General features: G+C 37.2%; 1 protein-coding gene across 3 annotated transcripts in view; it reads left to right on the top strand.

Moving 5' to 3' along the window:
- The window catches only part of LOC144969117 (protein ABHD15-like), a 334,289-nt gene extending 329,101 nt beyond the window's left edge, over nucleotides 1-5,188 (top strand). For 2 of the 3 annotated variants that reach the window (XM_078908182.1, XM_078908181.1), the window contains exon 6: nucleotides 2,918-5,134. In XM_078908182.1, coding sequence (XP_078764308.1) covers nucleotides 2,918-3,948 — 1,031 coding nt within the window. In that variant the 3' untranslated portion in view covers nucleotides 3,949-5,134. Of the gene's footprint in view, nucleotides 1-2,917 lie in introns of all 3 variants that reach the window. The other variant, XM_078908183.1, reaches the window with a different exon arrangement.
- The last annotated feature ends 12,312 nt before the right edge of the window (nucleotides 5,189-17,500 follow it).

The following is a 17,500-nucleotide window of genomic DNA, read 5'->3' as shown; positions in this document are numbered from 1 at the left end:
CACACACACACACACACACACACACACACACCACATACACATACAAACAGACAAACATAGACGCTTGTTCCTTTTCCAGTCATGAGCAGATATCGAGAGACTAAGGACCTAAAGATGGTTCCCAACTCTCCTAACAGGAAAGAGTGAGAGTCAATAATATATGTCAAGTGGTGAAAGCTACTCACTACTAAGATGGGGGGATTCTGCTTATTTATTTAACTTTTTGTTTTGTTCTTGGTGGTGGTGGTTGTGGTGTGAGTGATTTTTTTTTTTGTTTGTTTTTGTTTTTTTGTTTGGGTTTTTTTTTTTTTTTTTGTTTTTTGTTTTTGTTTTGGTGTTTTTTTTTTTTAGTTACAATTACGATTGTCATACCTTCTAGATTGTAAACGATACCCATAAAATGACAATTTACAAACTCATCATCCATCATCAATTATGAAAAGTGTGTTCTCTCAAAAAGTATCCGAATCAAAACTACATGAGCATGAAGCAGACATGAGTGAAGGAACCGTAAACTCTGTCAGAGAGAATCGACGAGTGAAGCTGTATTGACTGAGTCAAATTGCGAAGTGAGTAGTTTAGCCTAAATGAAAACAGATCTACAAAGCATTAAAAAATTATGCGATTGGAACACAATTCAAAGCTGCTATTATGGGTAAACATTGAACTAAATCTTTTCCTGCAAACAAGCGATGCAAATTACAAACTCGAACACTGAAATTGAAACCGTTCGTATTGTTTGGTTTCTCGTTCGAGGCTGGTGATTTGGAAATTTAGCAGCCGGACAACGTTGCGCACGAATAGGCCATCTGTTTTTTTTTGTTGTTTAAATTGTAGATAATACACCGTCAGTTTAACAAACATGTACAACTAAAATGTTTATTTAGTGAAATTCATTACATATGGCTAAATTATTAACATGTTCCAAAAGTTCTTGTTTTGTTCACACAAGCGCATGAATTTTGAATAAATAACTTTACCGTGATCTAAAAATCGATCAACAGAAACTTTTGATAAATTTTACCTTTTGTTTCATAAAATATCAATATCTAGATATTATTTGACACATGATCGAGTAGTTTTATGTGTTTCTTTTGACACATAACAACAACATTTTTATGGTTATTTTTTTCTATAATTTGCTTTAGAAGGTGAGCGGTCAAAGACAGGTACACGTGTTTTAACACGTGATGCCAGAAGTTGTTTTGACGGCGTCCGGAGACTTTATCCTTCTATTCTTGCATTTCTGGTGATTCCAAGAGTTTTGTGATATTTAAACTGTTTACATCTGTCGCTTGTTGCTATATTTATCCGCCCATGTTTTGTCGGTAACACTTTTAAATCAAAACAAAACGCTCCATAAAAGAGGGGAACTCAATGTTCTGGCGCGTGTAACAGATTAGCAGATGGAGATTGAATTTCAAGTATTGATTTCAATGCACACTCTTCTTTGAATTTTTATTTTGAAGTTGAGAACTCTTCATTTACTGTTGGTCTTTACATGAATCTACGTATATAATATGACAACTCTTATACCTGTAATTTGCGAGTGTAGATATATATTATCAGGTGGTCACCAAAATAAAATCACAAACGCTGCGGCCTGTATCTCTGAGACTCTTGATTGGATTTCTTTCAAATTCAAAGTACAAATAAAAGCAAATCCTATACGTAGTTAACAAAGTTTTATGACTATGAATTGAGAAACAAAAAAGATACAGTGATTTTTCAAAATCGTGTTCAGAAATACAATATCAGAGAAAAATGACGCAATATTGCCGAGAGTAAAATGCGATGATCTTAACATTTGTTGCCATTTTTAGAAAGCATGAATTATGTCACCATAAACATTATTCTCATCATAATTCTCATCATCATGTAAGAAATTGTCTACGTAGCACAGACTCACATCACTATTTTAGTCCAACGATTACACAGTCAGCACGTTATTTGATCAATAGCACAGCCGTCCTCTTTAATGAACCAACGTAGTCTCTTTTTCCAACTTACAATAATGATCATTCCATATTACAAAATCGTCTGTTCACTCCTACCAGCATCAATAAAAGTTGTTTCTGCCGTTCTTCTTAATGCAATCTTGTTTTTCCACTTAAATCACTTCTCGGTTCAAAATGTCTTATTCTACTTATTTTTTAGATATTTTGTAATATCTTAATCATAAAAATTTCGTAAATAATTAATATTTGAAAATGTAATTCTTCATAAAGACTTTTACTATAGAAATATTTGAAAAAGTATCTTTGTTTTTATTATTGATATGTTGACGTTTTGTTTTTGTTTTTGTTTTTTGTTGTTTTTTTTTTGTTTTTTGTTGTTGTTTTTGTGCCAACCCGATATGTTAACACGTAACATATAGCATGACACCTTCGGGCGATATTTCATTTCTTCCCGACCGAGACAGGGACTTATTTTACAACCAATACGGTGCCAGAAAGTAAATGAAGAACTATCTTCAAGTACTAAACGATGCGCTCTTCAGAGGGAAACTTGAACCCAGGACCTTCCAATCCGATCCGAAGGCGAGCGCCAAACCACTAAACCACGTAGCCGCACAAGAATGAGTATTGATATAAAGCAATATCCACTAAACGCGCTCAAAGCGCTTTACAACAGGAACACCTAACATGTAGGACGAGACAAGATGCCTGTTAGGCTATGTTTGTTTCCGATAGAAACAACGCTGTTGACGGACAGGAGCTCATTTTACACCAAAGTACGGTGGGAGAATCTTAGTAAAGAGCCTTTTCCAAGGACTCAACCAAGCGTCGCCTAGAACGGGACTCGAACCTAGGACTTTCCGATCCAAAGGCGAGTGTCATACTACATAGTTGCACAATATATTTTCATGTTTTTGTATTTAAAACAATTGAGTGACATTTTAAATCTTTCTTTACAGGTGAATATGGATCATCAGCTCTACTGTCCGTCGCCGTCTGCATTTCTCCGACATTCGACGAACCATCTCGGTTTTCCAGCCACTTCCGGACTCCTTACGATTTATTGTTGCTTCTCAAACTAAAATACAGCATTTGTCGTCACCTCCCAGCACTTTCCTCCACCATAGACGTAGAAAAAGTGCTTTCTTCGTGGACATTTGACGATATAAACCAGACTGTGTTTAGCCCATTTTACAGCGGCGGTAATTCCAATTCGTTTCCCAATAATCTGACGAACAGCTACAGTAGTATAACCAGTTTAGATCAGTACTGGGAGGTCAATAACCCAATGAGGGATGTGGACGATATTGAGGTCCCAATCATGTGTATACGAAGTCTGGACGACCCCATTAATCCTACCTCAGAAATTCCTTACGAACTATTCAAATGTTACCCAAATTTTCTATTAATAGTAACAGACAAGGGGGGTCACTGTGGATTCCTTGAAGGACTTCACCCCAAATCGTGGTCAGACTGTTTATCCTTAGACTACATGGAATCTGTGATAGAGTTTACATCAAAAACGCAATCATTTCCCCCATCGTCATCGTCGACATCGGCCAAGTCCGTCAGTGGTCCAAATTTCCGAGCCAGATACCATTCCATTTCAGGAGTTGGGGGTGTTGGAGGTGTTGGTATCGGAGAGCGTGCGTACAATCTGTTCTTCCAGGGGTATCGTCATGGCAGCGATGGCAGTAACTACAGTAGAAGGAAAAGCAGTAGCACAGGAGGTGGAGGTGGTAGTGGTGGAGGTGGAGCTGGTACCCCCAAGTTTGGAGCATCCAGCAGAAGCAACAGTGGCAGCAGTAGTGGTAGTGTGAGAAAGGACTCAAGTGGTAGCGGTGTCGGTGGTGGTGGTGGTGGTGGTAGTGGTGGTAGCGGTGGAGGAGGAAGTGGAATTAGCAGCAAATTAAACGGCGGAGGGCCAATATTGCTGAGACGTCTAAGTAGTTTCACGTCACGCTCTAAAGTACAAAGGTCTACACTGTGATATTATGATTATGTATTTTTGAACTATATTATTATTATTACTATTATAATCATCATCATCATTATCATCATTATCATCATCATCATCATCATCATCATCATCATCATTACCATCATCTTCACCATCATCATCATCATCATCATCATCATCATCATCATCATCATCATCATCATCATTACCATCATCTTCACCATCATCATCATCATCATCATCATCATCATCATCATCATCATCATCATCACCATCACCATCATCGTCGTCGTCGTCTCCATCGTCATCATTTTCATATCGGCCATTAATATTTTTTATTGTAAATGAGCAAACTGTGGTTTAACATTCATGACAAAACAATCACGAGTTAGTTGTAATGTCATAGTTGGAGGCCGATGAGAAACAAATAAAATGGGAACGGAGGCTTGATTGTGTGAGGAGGGGGGAGGGGGTAGCAAGGCCAGAAGTACATTCCGACGTAACCTGGATCAAACCAAAACCTTCCGCATGTAAATTATGGGTTCTACCAATCGCTACGGTTAACAACTTTTTGTCTTTCTTCGAAAGACGATTAAACTCCCACATATTTGTTTGCCAGTTAAGTTTTAGCTAAGATGTATAAGATACCCCCTCCCAACCCCCAAATTGTCAAAATATTTCAAACTCGATTTAAGTTTATGATCATCATACTTTATCAAAAAATGAAGTAATGATTCCCTGATCCATATGAAAAAAGAAATTATTTAAAAATTATTTTGTCAAAAGAATTTTTATTATTCTGATGGGTCAAATGAAGTGAGAATTATTAGCCTATGTGGGTGGAATAGAAGACCATTCAACATTAGTGTGGTGTCAATGGCATTTCATTTATATCTGTATATAATTATAGACTTATTTTTCTTTATTTCATGAAGATCGCATCACACCCCTTGGTGCCATCGAAAGCCAGTAAAAACTGATGTAAATAAAGGTATGGTTTTCAGCACTGACGACATCAATTAGCGTTGCCGTCAAGAGTGAGAGAAATATTTACAAAGGATGAAAGTACGTCTGGTCAGATTTGGATTTCAAAAATAAAACCCGGAGAGAGAGAGAGAGAGAGAGAGAGAGAGAGAGAGAGAGAGAGAGAGAGAGAGAGAGAGAGAGAGTGAGAGAAGGAGTGCAGAAGAAGAGTGGAGAAAATGGAGTTCAGTAAGAAGAGAGTAAGACGAATAAAAATAGAAGTGGAGAAATAGAGATGGAGCAAGGAGAGAGAGAGAGAGAGAGAGAGAGAGAGAGTATGTGTGTGTGTGTGTGTGTCAGAGAGAGAGAGAGAGAGAGAGAGAGAGATAGATAGATATTTTTTTATTTGATAAATGGTTCGTGATGATTATTACCTCGAAAGGAGTTGCTGATTCTTGAATGTGTTAAAAGTTATGAAATAAACCTATTTCAACAGAAGATATTTTTCACTCTGATATGATACCAGTCACTGGTCATGTAAACCAAATGTCTCTGCTTACCACTACTTTAGATGGTTTACAGATAAGTACATGTCGTTTTAACCCTCTGATTACCAACTACAGAAAATTCGTCACATTTGTAACGGAGAAACATCCGATAAACATTTTACTTTATCAGATTTGCTTTGTATAACAAAAAAGATTTGAAGTAAAATATCTTTTATAAGTTATCACAACTTATCGTTGCTTTGTAGAGCATTCTTTTATCTATCTTTAGCGTGATTTTAGGTTTAAGTTTTTTTTAAAACAATTTTTGTTTTGGACGAGTAATGACATTTTGGGGAAATTGATGAAAATTGTTGGTAAGGAGAGAGTTAAATGTTATATTTTGAAAGGCGACATGGTTGTCATAAAGCATTTCATAATTTCTCCAAACTGATTGACTTGACAAGAGCATCTAGTATTTTAACAGGGTGAAAAATTATCTAGCTCAAATCAAAGTGTTGCTGATTCTTGGGGTTGACATTGACATAGTAGAGAGGCGTGTGCTGTGATTTTCTTCATTTGTTGTTTAGATGCCATAGTTTTAAATCATTGACTGCGAGTCTCAATTTCTTCCACATGACAATATCTTGACCGCCGTGTACGTATTTGCAGGTCTGCTAACCCAAATTATAATGGGCTCAATGTTGTAATGGAAACGCTCTCACACTGACGCAAAATATTGTCCTTAAACACCATATTGAAATTGCGTTCGGTTATCAGACCTACAAATGTGTGCACGTAGGTCTTGACCATTTTAGCCATGAGAACAGTGATAATAAATAGTGATGGTACTTGGCCTTCATTGAAACCTATGTCGAATCGCCGATGCCTATCTCATGGTAATGACGGTATTATGTCACACAAGGGACTATTGACAAACTGACAACGGACGGCCGCAAGGTGTAGGAATAACTTGTAGAAAACGGTAGGGGCTGCCTGAAGCCGGTGATCGTAAAATACTAACGAAAGAATGAAAATGGAGAGGATTCGTATGGGAACATAACAGACTGTTTTGTTCCCATACGAAGCCTCTCCATTTTCATTCTTTCGTTAGGAATAACTTAGCAGTGGCTTGTAAATAAATAAATAATTACATTATTAAATGAATAAAGCAAATTCCTCAGTTTTTTTTTCCCAAGGGTAAGTTTAGCTTTAGGGTCTATTCCAAGGACATACTGAAATAACCCAGGTGTCAACTGCAGCACATTCCGTCTAGTAAGAACGGGCAAGGTGACCTCCTCAAGGCCACACTGCGCGGCAGGGACTCGGACTAAACCATACATGCGATAGAGCAAATTTAAATGTTCCTTGCGAATGATCTAAGACAAAAAACACAGCAAGTGTATTCGTGAAATGCGCGTAAAGACATTTCTCCGTTGACTCATATTTGGGCCGCCTACGACGGAATTTAAATCAAGCCCTATGCGTCAGAAGCTGAAAAAAAAGTCTTTAGTGATTTGCCAAAATAAAACCTATCTCTGAAAATAAAAACTAGTCCATTTTATTATCTCATGTCTACGTCAGATTATTTCTCTATTATATTTTGAAAGAAGATATCCTTATTCTTAAACAAAACTTGACCCGTGGTCAATTTGAGAGCCGTTCAAAAGTGTGGTTAATAATGTCAAGAAAAAAAAAACGAAAAAAAAAAACAAACAAACGAGTGTATATATAAAACGCTTCTCCACCATAAACACGCCCTAAGCCCAAAGCGCATTGCAATATTTTTGGGGGGCATCTCCTATTAAATTAATAAACGGGACGAGATATGCAGTCTGTAAGACGCTAGTACGAATTTTGGACAAAGACAATGTTAGTTAGCATCAGGGTAATCTCCGAATTTAATGTCAGATAAAATGTTACACTGAATGACATACTCAGTCGGATGGTGAAAAGGTTTGAACTGAGATATTGCTGTTCAGTTAGAAGGTCAATTTTTAAAAAATCTAAAATGAGTTCTTGACATAAATGATTAAATCAACCCTTTTTGTACATTTAGGGAAATATCAAAGCTTAATTTCACTTCTAAATATTTTTTACAGCTAGTCAAGTTGAAAAAGTATGAAATTTGAGAAAAGTTGCTTGATACTTTTCCCATGTATATGACCATAACTGCATGAAAAATCACCAGACTTACTTCAAATAAAGATTAAAATGCTCTGGTGAACATATTCTTTCAGAAAATGAAAAAAAAATGCAAATCCAAAATGTTCACCTTCCGACTGATTATGTCATGCACTGACACATATGATGAGGAACATTTTTGAAAAAAAAAAAATATTTTTTTTTTTTTTGGTTTTGTTATTTTGGTCGGTGTCGGGCTGTGAGTATACGAAGCAGTCAAGCCTTCAACAATACCACGTGACCACAGCGACACGCACAGAACAGGTCTTAAATTGTTGTCATTTCCTGATCAAGTATCGACAAACGCATCACACGAGACATGAATTGTCCGGTCCTGGAATTGCTTGACATTCTTCCATTGATCTCGAGTGTCCAGACATTTATTGACTTTAACTCATTTGGGATTCTAAAATGTTCGTGGCTGTAGTTAATTCGGCACGATTCCAGTCAGTCTAAATAACAAGTCTAGTCGTCGAGTTTGTGAGCAATCTATATACAATCTTCCCAAATGTAGGAAATTGAAAAATCCCGTCAAGAATGGGTTTTATTTTAAACCAGATTTGTTATTATTTGAGTCCTAATATCGATTCCTTACAATATTGTGATGTAAATGTTCCTGCTTGAAGCTCAAAGAAGTAAATAACATTGTGAAATTGAATGTAGGCTTCAATTTAATAAACGAAAACAGATAATGTGAACGTTTCGGGTTTCCCCTTTATCAGCAAAATAGGATGAATGAAAGAAATACTACAGATGAATGAGATAATATGTGATAATGGCGTTGTTAATTAAATTGAAGCTTACATTCAATTTCACATTGTTATTTATTACAATAGATAATGTTATAAAAACTCATCACATCTGAGTCGAGGATAAAAACGCTGATTTTTCTGAAAATGTTATATTCCTGTAGATTTAGCCATTTAAATTCTGTGACTGACTATTTAAAAAAAAGATTTTGCTTGTATCTTTTTCTTTTGTCTTCAGTGACTAGAGCAGTTGAATAAAAAGTAAACGGACATGTTTTTCTCCTTAGTGCAGTCCATGTTTTTCTCTGAGCCCTCTGCCCACTACTCAACAGTGGTTTATTAGCTGGGTTTGTCAGATATGTCGGAAAGTACTTTGAAATAACCTATCGGCCAGTTCAAAGGGTAGCAGGCAATTTTACTGTCCTTTAAAGGCTACAATAATGTGGATGAACTCTGACTTTAATAGGCTGTTTGCTCTGATGACACTTTAACATAAAGATCAGCTTTTATACAAAAATCAACTCAAAACGCTTTCCAGGCAACTGCATAATTTAACTTGAGGCACTGTTACAGTTTTTACCAACAGAGGCAAGTCGACAACTCACGATACACCTAAGGTAAGAAATTGTGAGTAAAGAGCCTTTTTCAGTGGACTCAACTTTGCCCACGTGACAGAGAGACTTATAAAGACCCATTTAGACGTTTGGTTAATTCATCCACGGCTGGACGGATATCCATAAGGTGTAAGGCGATGTGACAAAAACTCACGAAAACTGAGCGTGTAAATGAAGAATTTAACTGAGACACCTCCAAAGTTATAGAGGAAATAAAGTTGACGCCCCTCCGCTCTTTGTCATTATTTTTAGACAGCCTGTTAGTGATAAGTTCCAACTAAATTATATTAACCATGCTATATAAACATTAAAGGCTGAATACAACATTTTGTGTTGATATGATTAACTTGGCTGGTGAAAGTTGTGAGTATTTTACCCTAAACGCAAAGCATTAATTGCTTGAGTTTATGAGATGAAATATCCTTCCTTTTCTATTTTTGTTTATAATAGATACAGCAATAATAAAAATTAAAGAATTAATAGCACGTTTTTTCTCACTATTATTCCTTAGATCTCATCACGGTGTCTTGTTCAGTTCTAGTATGTGACCTTTGATTAATCTTACCAGTTCTTAATTGAAAATGTTTGCGTGCGTGTGAAGGAGCCACGAAATGGATATTATATTGTTAACCTAGATGAATGTATGGGGTAGAATAGAGTAAGGGGTAGAAATAGGAAGGAATGTGAGAGGGAGAGAGAGTGAGTGAGAGAGAGGGAGAGAGAGAGAGAGGGAGAGAGAGAGAGAGGGAGAGAGAGAGGGAGAGAGAGAGTGAGAGAGAGGGAAAGAGAGAGAGAGGGAGAGAGAGAGAGGGAGAGAGAGAGAGAGAGAGAGAGAGAGAGAGAGAGAGAGAGAGAGCTCGATTATTAACGGACTAAAAGCGACAGCTCCCCGGGCCTTAATAATGAATGACGGATAGATTTACGAAGATAGACAGTCAGACAGATAGACGGATAAATAGATAGAGGGATAGATTGATAGGTAGATAGATAGATAGATAGATAGATAGATAGATAGATTGATAGGTAGATAGATAGATAGATAGATAGATAGATAGATAGATAGATGGATGATAGATAGATAGATAGATAGATAGATAGATTGATTGATAGATAGATAGATAGATAGATAGATAGATAGATAGATAGATAGATAGATAGATAGATAGATAGATTTGGATATCATTTACACAATCAATGAACTATTGGTGTGTTTGTGTGTAAGCATTTAGATAAGTGTATTTATGTGTGTGTTGTGTACTGAATGTTGATTTTTTTTTCATTTATGTCACTCACCTTTTATATATATATTTTTAGCATGTACACCGTTTCCACACCAATAATTCCACCTAAAATTGAATAGACCATAGGCTTCGTATATAACCTACAACACTTTTTAATGAAAAATAATGACCAAAAATAAACGATAGCAAACTTCCAGACACATTACACCGTAGGGTATGTTCACATCAATCTGTAGTCGTATGTTTCGGTATCTTAATTTTCCAGTCGACTGACAAAGTATCTTTTCTATTTATAAAATAGGGCGGGGGGGGGGGGGGGTCAAAATTGTTCGCAATATGATATTATATGATATGATAATATATCGTAATTGTTCGCCACTGATAAATTTTACCAGCAGCACAGATTTACTGGCAAATCTAAAAATTATAAAACTATTTTTAAATGATATATTATGTACAAGTAACTAGCAAACTTTTAAAAAATAATTCAAGGTAATTCTATCTCCCCCTGACTCAAATAATTAAATAGAAAATCTGCTTAGGCTAGATGACTTGTCACGTGATTATTTATAAAATCTACTGAGCTATTATGATCGGTCATTTAATATAAATAGTCTTTTTTTAAGATTTGGAGTAAAAACGTTCTTCTTCATATGTGACCCTTCGTCTCAAAACGGTATTAAGTTGGGTTCGTTAATATGTTGAAAATTGAATTTATTGCCAGAAATATCAGACTTGTGTTGAGTTTATATGAGTTATTGAGGAGAATGGCAACCATATTTTGGGGTGCTAACGCCAACAATTTATATTTTTGACCCGTTTCATATTAAATTCGGCTTTTAAACATCTGGTTCGTTCCGACATAATACCGTTTTGAGACGATGGGTCACATATTACATTGAGCTGAATCCTAACTTTTCAAAGACTCTAAACCTTAGACTTTTATATAGAAATTCTATTTCCTCTTTAAAATTCGGGGTGTCAGGTTTATTTCTAAATTGGGGGCTATCTTAGTCTTTCGATATATTTAATATTATATGAATCAAACGCATTATGGCTAAGTGAGAAAAAGGTGTTTGATTAAATGTACCGTGGCAATACCGTGGCAATACCGTGGCAATACCGTGGCAATACCGTGGTTATACCGTGGCAATACCGTGACAATACCGTGGCAATACCGTGGCAATACCGTGACAATACCGTGACAATACCGTGGCAATACCGTGGCAATACCGTGACACTCTGACAAAACACTTTGTTTTCTTTTCCGCCAGAAAGTTTAGGGCAATTTCAATCGAACGATCAGCTATTCGTGACCAAAATGAAAAAGTGGATTAGGTGTGTGGTGTCGTTATTTTTGTTTTTGTTTTTTGGTTTGTTTTGTTTTGTTGTTTTGTTGGGTTTTTTTCAAAGTACGGCGCTACCGGTTAGCCCTTAATCTTCCTTTGTATGTGGCTATGTGGTATGACAATCACATTTGGACCGGAAGGTCCAGGGTTCGAGTCCCGCTTTGAGCGGTGCATAGTTGAGTCCATGGAAAAGTCTCTATACTCACATTCTCTCTCCGTACTCAAGTGCAAAGCGAGTATCTGACCGTTCATAGGGTTGTCACTGTCTGAAAAAAATGCAGTATCGCCTCACAGGCGAGATGTCTCGTCCAACATGTTATGGTTGCTGATGGCTTGGATGCCCCTTTTAAGCGCTTTGAGCACGTTTAGTGGATATTGTTCTAAATAAATACTCATAGTGGATTAATAAGTGCTCATAGTGGATATTGCGCTAAGTAAATACAAGTAACATTTTGTCCAGAGTTGGTTGAGATTCATAGGCCTAGATATGACACATCACTTTGAACCAGTATTTCGTCAGGGTAAACTAAATGTCTTTGCATTGAATTTTAAGTTGAACGGATTAGAATTGTGGAATACTTATAAATAAAAATGAATAGAACACCTTCAAAACAAACAAACAAACAAACAAACAAACAAAAAAACACGGAATGTTTCGGGCTCAAAATCATTCCTCAGCGAACAAACAAAAACATGAATATTATACTATTATTTGTTTTTTATGTAATTTATGTTGTTATTGTTTTGTTTGTTTATTTATTTGTTTTGTTTTTGGGTTTGTTTTTTTTGTAAGCTGAAGAGAAGTTGTGAACCGAAATGTCCGTGTTTGGTATTTTGTTGTTGTTTTTTTTTAACTGTTATATTAATTTTTTTATAGCTTTTTTATGTACACTAAGATCTAAGACCTTAGTGTCACTTAGAAATTTGAAAAATAAGATTTTCAAAATATAAGAGACATTAAAACTAAATACAAGTTTGATATTTCTTATTCTTTATAAATTCCATTTTCAGCATCTAAATCGACTTGATATAGAAACAATTTGAAGAGCTGGGGTTACAAAATATTCATATTTTTCTCTAGTCCTTCATTGGTTTTCACGTTCATGCAGTTTAATTAATGAATATTTTCTATTGTTTCTTCCAATAAAACTCATTGAAATGTGAATGTTTGATCTCGTTGTTGTTTATTACGATGGTGATGATGATGATGATGATGGTGATGATGATGATGATGATGATGATGATGATGATGATGAAGATGATGATGATGATGGTGATGATGATGATGATGATGATGATGATGATGATGATAGATGATGATGATGATGATAGATGATGATGATGATGATGATGATGATGATGATGATGATATGATGGTGATGATGATGATGATGATGAATGATTGATGATGATGATGATGATGATGATGATGGAATGATGATGATGATGATGATGATGTGATGGTGATATGATGATGATGATGTGATGATGATGATGATGATGATGATGATGATGGTGTTGATGACGATGATGATGATGATGATGATGATGATGATGATGTATGATGATGATGATGATGATGATGTGATGTGATGATGAGATGATGATGATGATGATGATGATGATGATGATGATGATGAGATGATGAGTGATGATGATGATGATGATGATGATATGTGATGATGAGATGATGATGATGTGATGATGATGATGATGATAATGATGGTTGATGATGATGGTTTGATGTGATGATGAGTGAATATGTTGATGACGATGATGATGGAGCTGTAGGTCTTTGGTTCGAATCTCGATATGAGTATATAAGTTGGGATTTGTGAAAAGGAGTCTTTACTCATTATCTTTAACCGTACTCATGAGTAAAATAAGTTTAATAAATAAAATAAAATCATGAAATTCCCTTTATGCATCCCATAGGGGAAATTATTTTCTAGAGTCTATTCCAAGGGAAGACTTAAATAACCCAGGCGTCAGCCGCAGTGCAGCCCGCAAATTGAGCTAAGACGAGGTGTCCTGCTCGAGGCCACACAGTGCAGCTGCGGGTGATCGAACTCGGTACCTTTCAGGTACGAAGCAAACACCGTACCGATGAGTCACGCTGATCCCCTTTTTGTTCTAAATAATAATTTCTGGCAGTGTAATATCGCCTTACAGGCGTCATATATCTTCTTACATACTAAGTGCTGCTGATGGAATGGGATCCCCCTTGCAGAGCGCTTTGAGCACATTAAATGGATATAAAGCTTAAGAGATTTTTTAAAATTATCATGTTGCAACGTTCCATCAAATTCCGCCATTTTATCTTTTTGAATAATTCCAGGAGGAAAATCGGTTTAACGCGATTATAGGTTTAAAACCGTGAACCTACTAACCTCGAAGAAAAACCTATTTTTAAAAATTGAGCTTTTATATAGCGCAATATCCACTAAATGTGCTCAAAGCGCTTTACATGGGGTTCCTGGTCAACAGCAACATTTAACATGTAGGACGGGACATGACGCCTGTTAGGCGATATTACTCTTTTTCGGACAAAGACAACGCTGTTAACGGCCAGATACTCATTTTAGACCTGAGTACGGTGAGAGAATGTGAGTAAAGAGCCTTTTCCAAGGACTCAACTATGCGCCGAGCGCTAGGCTCGAACCCAGGACTTTCCGATCCGAAAGCGAGTGTCATACCACTAGACCACATAGCCGCATATTTAACTCAGTCGTTTTGGATCTTGAAACACTATAGGAGGACGAGAGACGTTCTCTCTCTCTCTAATAACGTTTCCGCCGGTGACGTCACAGACTATGGGTGACGTCCAATCAAGGGACGCTACTCTTCCGCTAATCTCATTCCCTATAATGTTGATACCGATCAAACATCTATTATTAATATTTAAATCAAAGCGATTTGAAACGAACGATCTACGTCTTTGAGTTCTTTACAAAACGAAATACCCTACATGTTTTAAGGAGTTTAGCTCGGGGCTATGTACTCGTAAATCGGTCTTTAACGGCTAACCCACACCGGAGACTGACTCAGACGACCTGGCATGAAGCAGTCGACTGATCCATGCTAGATCTTTAAATACGCTATCGAATAAATGTCTATTTAGATTGGGACAAATTAAAGGTTCACTCAAGTTTTGGAATGTTACAGTCAACGCAAGATGTTAGGGATAACCCACACCAGAGACGGACTCCAACGACCCGGCACTGCCGTCCTCTGTCGTCGTCCGGATAAAGCCATCGGACACGGACAAAATACTAAGACTAAAGAGAAGAGCCGTTAGACCTACACATGCGTCCTAACCGACGTCCTCTGCCGTTTTCTTTTCGAGCTAGACATGGGTAGGTCTAGAGGCTCTTCTCTTTAGTCTTAGTATTTTGTCCGTGACCGACGTCTTTATCCATCTATCGTGCTCTCCAACTTAGCAATCAGGACCCAATCTTGCATCAATACCTCCTACCCCCCCCCCTCCCCTTCCTCAATTTCCACATATTCACATCTTAATGTGAGGCAAGGTCGTTTTTAAAATATCAATGGACGGATGACTTAATGAATTTAACAGGAGTCCACTTAATTGCTCAAAGCGCTTTTTTAAACAACGAACATTAATAAAGAGTAATATCCACTACAGTCCCAAGCCAACAGCAACACTTCATAGAACGGGATATGACACCTGTTAAGCGTTATCACATTAATTTTTCCGACTGATACAACGCTGTCAACGGCTATGTAATCCTTTTACACCCGAGTACGATGAGATAATGTGAGTAAAGAGACTTTTTTTCCAATCACTCGAAAATGCGCCGCTCAGAGCGGGGCTCGAACCCTAGACCTTCCTGTCCTTAGACGAGTGTTATACGACAAGACCACATAGCCCCGTATGGAGTCCCAAGCCAACAACTTAATATTTAGGACGAAGTCATTGGAGTCATCAGGAGGTCTGAGGTTCAATCCCCAGGCAGTCGAGACTGACTGATTTTTTTTGGGATGGATATTGTCTTGTATTTTTCTTTCTTGCTATGTCCGGCACCTTTCAGAAATACACTTGTTCAAATCTTTAATGTTTAGGACGAGACTCAACTTTGTGCCGCTCACAGTTCGTCTCGACCCCAAACCAAGAGGACTCAAGAGAATGTTCTACCATGCACGAGGCCACAAAACCCAACTGGGTGGTTACATCAATGAATGAGTGGTCAATTAAACAGTTAAATGCCGTACTATCGAAAGACACGTATTTAAACATTGGCCAGAAAACGCCACCTTCAAATATCGATTTCAATTTAAAAAATAATAAATAAAATTCCCTTTATTCATCCCCATAGGGAAAATTTGTCTCTATTGTCTATTCCAATGGAAGACTAGAATAACCCAGGCGTCAGCCGCAGTGCAGCGCCGCAAATTGAGCGAGGGCGAGGTGACTTGCTCAAGGCAAGGCCATACAGAGCAGCGGCGGGTGATCGAACTCAGTGCCTTTCGGATACGACCGTACAGTTTACCCACAATATATATATATATATATATATATATTATATATATATATATATATATATATATATATATATATATTATGATTACCCTCGTCCTGGCAAAAAAAAACAACTCTCAAACCTGGGACTCACAAGGGTAATTTAAATCGATCGATATTTGAAAGACGAGTTTTCTAGCCTAATTTTTAAATACGTGACCTTCTAGAACACGACAGTTGACAGATTAATGTGTGCGTTGTGGGGGGGGGGGTGTGGCTGAAATCAATAATCAATGATCAGAATAATTCATATTTATGTCAGTCTGTGATCGATAATGAGGGGTTAAAGAAAAGAGTGTGATGGATGGATGGGTGGATGGCGAGAAGGATGGATAGAGAGGATAGTATTGGATGGTTAGTCGAGGATGATGGAGGATAGATGGTTGGATGGATGGAGGGATAGATAGTTGGATAGATGGAGGGATAGATGGTTGGATGGATGGAGGTTTAGATTGATGGATGGATGGAGGGATAGATGGTTGGATGGATGGAGGGATAGATAGTTGGATAGATGGAGGGATAGATGGTTGGATGGATGGAGGTTTAGATCGATGGATGGATGGAGGGATAGATGGTTGGATGGATGGAGGGATAGATAGTTGGATAGATGGAGGGATAGATGGTTGGATGGATGGAGGTTTAGATCGATGGATGGATGGAGGGATAGATGGTTGGATGGATGGAGGGATAGATAGTTGGATAGATGGAGGGATAGATGGTTGGATGGATGGAGGTTTAGATCGATGGATAGATGGAAGGATGGATAAATAGATGGACGATTTATGGATGGATTGCAGGCCGGGTAGATGAATAAAGGGGTGGATGGATATATGGATAGATGAATAATTGATGAATGGGTAATTAGATGAATGAATGAATGAATGGATGGATGGATGATGGATTGATAGATGGAAAGTTTAAAGAATAAATTACATGATTGATATCACATTTGACATGGCACCTTACGGCAAAGCAGCAATCGATAAATATCCATAAAGAATACAGCAATGCCTTTATGGGTGACAACGGAGTGGGGAGGGCGGATAATTTGTATGCATCTCTCCTCAAAAGCAAACGTATTGGTTCAGCAATTCTTTTTTTTTCTGATTCCTTTGTCCACATAGCATATATTGGGCAGTAAACCTATTAGATGTGACAAAAAATACGTTCCGTTTGACAAGCGTCCTATCCTAAGGATAACAAGCAATGGTTACTGTCCGTTTAAGGGTATAGAAATCGGGTGAAGCCTGGCACCACTTCCTTTGTTACTCTGAAGGAAATCCTTTTTAAATCAATGATTTAGGGCCAATAGCTTAGTAGAAAATAATATGGCAATTATATAATGCCTATCCATGGGGTAGGCTATTTATAATACGTATTTAATTGGTCTGTTATTTAATATTGATGAAAGATGCAGTCTGTTGTGTGCTTGTAGAGTTCGGTTGTTTGTTGTTTTG

Source organism: Berghia stephanieae, chromosome 3 (genome assembly GCF_034508935.2).
Source record: "Berghia stephanieae isolate SIO BIC M18660-M18661 chromosome 3, UCSD_Bste_1.3, whole genome shotgun sequence".
In the NCBI taxonomy this organism is placed as follows: Eukaryota; Metazoa; Mollusca; class Gastropoda; order Nudibranchia; family Aeolidiidae; genus Berghia; species Berghia stephanieae.
Note: the sequence above shows the minus strand (reverse complement) of the source record. Positions and strands in the feature narration are given on the sequence as shown.